At 33.2% G+C, this 4413-nt stretch overlaps 1 protein-coding gene across 1 annotated transcript; it reads right to left on the bottom strand.

Moving 5' to 3' along the window:
* Positions 1–1472: 1472 nt before the first annotated feature.
* LOC149225973 (uncharacterized) lies at positions 1473–3075 on the bottom strand. Its single transcript, XM_089377355.1, has 3 exons — positions 2981–3075; positions 2189–2896; positions 1473–1929 (listed from the first exon to the last, which is right to left on the bottom strand). Exons 2-3 carry the CDS (start codon positions 2657–2659, stop codon positions 1912–1914), a joined length of 489 nt encoding a protein of 162 aa, XP_089233481.1. The 5' UTR covers positions 2660–2896; positions 2981–3075; the 3' UTR covers positions 1473–1911.
* Between the last annotated feature and the right edge of the window lie 1338 nt (positions 3076–4413).

Genomic DNA, 4413 nt, shown 5'->3' with positions numbered 1-4413 from the left:
CCTCGAAATGTGGGAAATGAAGGGGGCATGCCCTGAGTGTCCCCATGAAACTCTAGAAATTGTAGAATTTAATTGTCAAAATTTTGATTTTTTATCAAGTTGCCAATTGAAGAGAGACATTTGTTATAAGAGTAGACTACTCTTATGACTCCATTTCCATGTACCATAATAATAAATTATATCACAGTTTCTAAATGAAATAATGACATTCTAACATGTGACAAGGGCAAAACAACAACCACAACCAATGTTACGATCATTAGACTAGTGACCAAATTGATAAACTCTAAAAACCTAAATGAATTGGAACTAGATATAATTAATAATAATAAAAAGGGAACAAAATTTTATTGACCAAAAAATACTCAAAATATTCAAATTTTGATTTAAAAATAATATATTCATGTACATCTATGTGAATCCAAACCATTAAAGATAAATACTTAAAATGGTATCATTGCAAATGTAAATATAACAAAATGACACTAAGTACAATACGTATCTAAACCAAAATTCAACTATAATGAGACTCTAAATCCTTGCAAAGTTCACAAATTATAATATTATAACTTATAATTTAATTCAACTACTACCACATAGTCATCTAATTTTTATTTTTTTGGGTGGATGAAGTATAATGATACAAAACCTATTAACCCCTAGTTTTTGTTCGACAATCCAGTTCCAACAAGTTCTAGTCAATTCAAAGTGGTTCAAGATTTGTTCAGACAACCATTCTTATTTGATTATGCATTCAAGCCATCAAATACACAAGTTGTGAAGCTAAATGCCAAACACACCATTAAGATACATGTGAGGGGGTTCAAACCAAAACTAGTCACTTCCAATATAAGGAACTAGTTCGTCCTAGAAAACCTTTAGGACCAATCTAACTATTAACTTCAGAAAGTGTGTGTTTGATTGTCAAACACACAATTGGGATACATTCCAAGGGTTTTAGAGTAAAACTAGTGATTTTCACCCTCAAGGGCTAGGAAAACTTTTAGGACCAATTTAACCAAAAACTAATTTTGATATGATTATAACAAAATTGACCATAACACATAGCAAGTGTAAGACCACAACTCTGATGTCATCATTTGAGTAGATTGTTCCATATGGTAGCTACCTTGAATGAAATTTATGCTCACCATACCCATGAGGTGTAGACGAGTTGGTTTGTGTGGGGTTTAGACTTAATCAGGTTTCATGTTCAAATCTCATAGAAAGGGGTTGAGGATGCAAGCCAATTATAAGAAATTGGACAAATTATTCTTTCTTTCAACATTAAAGTTGACCCTAACCTAAACTCAACCTAAATCCTATACCATTAGATTGCTAGCTTTAAGAAACTAAGGTGGTGAAGTACAAATTTGAAAACGCTTATGGTTATCAGGGGGAGCGCTTGATATAAAAGAGGATATGAACTCTTGTAGTAGAGTATAACATCATTGCAAACACAAGCTAAAAGGTAGAACAACAGAGTAGATCCTACTCTAAGCTATAGAGTTACATTTCCATTAACACCTTGTAATATACATCTCATCAATTGGTATCTTATAAAGTACATCAACACACTGTCAGAACAGAAAGTGCTTTGTATGCTGTATCCCTATGAACTGTGGAGGCTGTGTCTCGAGAGTGGAGTGAGTGTTTGAGTTATCAGCTTTCTAACCTAAGCTAAGAGATTGTACAGTGAACTATGGAGCTCCATATATACTAGAAGATTCAGTATCTGTTATGCCTGATAACTGCATCTTTGCCATGTGTCCTTTTGAATATTACATCTGAATTTATTCGCAATGCATAAAAATGCTGGAATATAGGCAAATTCTTATTGTGTTAGAAAAGCATGAATGATTCCTTCTTCATGGATCGTCACCCTGTACTTTACACTGCTCGCATATTCTTCTAGACCAACCTGTGTTTCTGCAGCAAATATTAAAGTAGGCAAGTTAATAAGAATGTTGCAAAACTCTGAGATGGGTTACGAACTCAGAAATCAGCAACACACAGAAATAAATGGGCAGAAACTAGGGAAGCATAAACTCTGACTAAAAACTAGAAAAACTATAGATGAAAGAAAAAATTAGGAGAGAAATAAGAGATTTCTGCAACTTATGGGATATAAGTAAAAGAAGAGTTAAGGTACTAATGAGTTTAGTACCAATTATTTAAATAATTGTACCTCTGATGAACTTGGCCCTTCTTTCACACAAGTGATACGACGTTCCAAAGGGGTAAACAATGATCTACTCTCCTGTGCTAACATCTTTCTATCATAACTCAAAGAACTTCCATGAGAAAGACTTAATTCACCCTGTTGGTGAGCATAAGGAGGAGGAAGAGGAGGATTGGTATTGAGTATGTGCTTTTTTTCATGGGATTGAACAGCAATTGGTTGATCAGAAGTAGTAACTACAATCTCATCCTGCAGGCTTTTCATCATTTGCAGAAGACGATCACCATCCACCCCTTGCTCATCTTCCGGCATTTTACCACCATCAACATCATCATCATCTATTCCATTCATTAAAATATAGGTAACCCAATCACAGAGGCGTTTGGATTCATGGTGATCATGAGATGTAGGTGCCATCTCCTCTCTGGTTCTCTTTCCATGATATAAATTGACATCAGGAGTGCTTGTTGCCATCATAAGAATTTTATCAAACCAATCAATCCCACACCAGACTGTTATTTGGCAATAAATTTCAGGCTACCATGCACCAGACTCAAAAGTGGAAACTGTTCTCATCATAGGCACATACCATTTCTTTTTTAGCTACTGAAATGATCTAAGTTGATCATGAACCACTGAGTTGTGCTGGTCCATGCCTATAATTAGGCCATTGTGAAGAGGCCACAGTCATCTAGAAGGTATCTTTGTTGATACCTGAGGGTTCAGAACAGAGACATTAATAAATGTATACCAGCAGTATTTTCAACCTGGAAAAGCATGATGTGGAAAATTGTGTACCTAGGCTTGTTGGATACGGCCAAGCATCCCTGAACTTCTAGAAAAGAGGCTGTCAAGTCAAGAAAACGCGTTGGTCTGAATTGCGACAAGAAGATTGTAGACATGACAAATTCTTTGCGTGACTAGTTGAGTTTTAATATACAAATTATAAAAAGATTCCTTACTTGGGGGACACGGCAACAGGCTTCGAAAACCCTAGTTCTGATATTTTAGGGTAATAAGGGTAATAAAACCCAAGGTCATTAGTATTACAATCAGAGAGTTGAAAATGGTAGTTCATGGGTTGATATTGTGAGCCAATAATTCAGAAGAATTTCAAAGTTGTACTGGTCTCTGAAAATGGTAGTTCATGGGCTGATATTGTGAGCCAATAATTCAGAAGAATTTCAAGTTTTACCGGTGCAAAGAAACAGTAATAAGATTTTCATTTTTATTTTTATTGAGAAAAATTGGTTGATGTGCCATCTACACGGCATTGAAGAGACTTTGGATTGAGAAATGAAACTGCCACTATACTCCCAGTCTAGTTAGATAAATAAACTAAATTTTGAGTCTAACCAATGCCCTTCTATTCATTGACAAATGCCAAGACTGGCCTAGCCCAATGAATTACCAACAATAAGATATTAAACCTTGTGTATCTGTGTAAAAAGGATATATATAAATATATATGAATATTTATTTATATTTTTTTAAGTCAATCATTATTATTGATAAAATATAAATTAAGTTTTAACTGTACTAGAGAAAGTTAGGTGTGAGATTAGTCCTTTTTTATTTTCACATTACAATAATATAAAAATTAAGTTTTAATTCTACTAGAGAAAGTAAGATGTGAGATTACTCCTTTTTATTTTCGAAGTACAATAATATATCATAATTTATTTATTTCATATATAGTAAAATATATCATTATAAATCTTTATTTTAAATTAAGATGTTGATATCTTGAATTAAGTTTTCAATCTAATTTTGATAACACCGGCTTAGATTCATCTTAATTTCGGATTTATCAAGCGCCGAGAGGGATCAAATCTCTTTTTTGAGTGCAAAACTTGAGGAAATGTTTGCACTTCGAGAGATTTGATCCCTCTCAATGCATGATAGATCCGGGGTTAAGATGGATTTAGGCCGGTTTCAGTTGTGTACGGTCATACAAAATTTGTTGAACATCTAATTATTCTGATCATTTTAAATATGCTAAATATGTCTAATATTAATTTGGTCAATTTAATTTTAAATTTGTTTAATTACCTTAGTTTGTTGAGATGAGAGAGAATGTTAGTAACTTGAATGATGAAATAAATTTTTTGAATGCAAAGTGACAATATAAAAATGTTGAATTATAGAAAATTTGGATAATAAGAATGTAGTCAATTACAAACAATCTTCATTGTGATCAATCTCATGTTGTTTTCTTCTACTGTTCATAT

Source organism: Pinus tabuliformis, chromosome J (genome assembly GCF_031772625.1).
Source record: "Pinus tabuliformis cultivar Carrire ecotype Pingquan chromosome J, CPIR1, whole genome shotgun sequence".
Classification (NCBI taxonomy): domain Eukaryota; kingdom Viridiplantae; phylum Streptophyta; class Pinopsida; order Pinales; family Pinaceae; genus Pinus; species Pinus tabuliformis.
The sequence above is the reverse complement of the archived record's forward strand: the minus strand, read 5'-3'. Positions and strand labels throughout refer to the sequence as shown.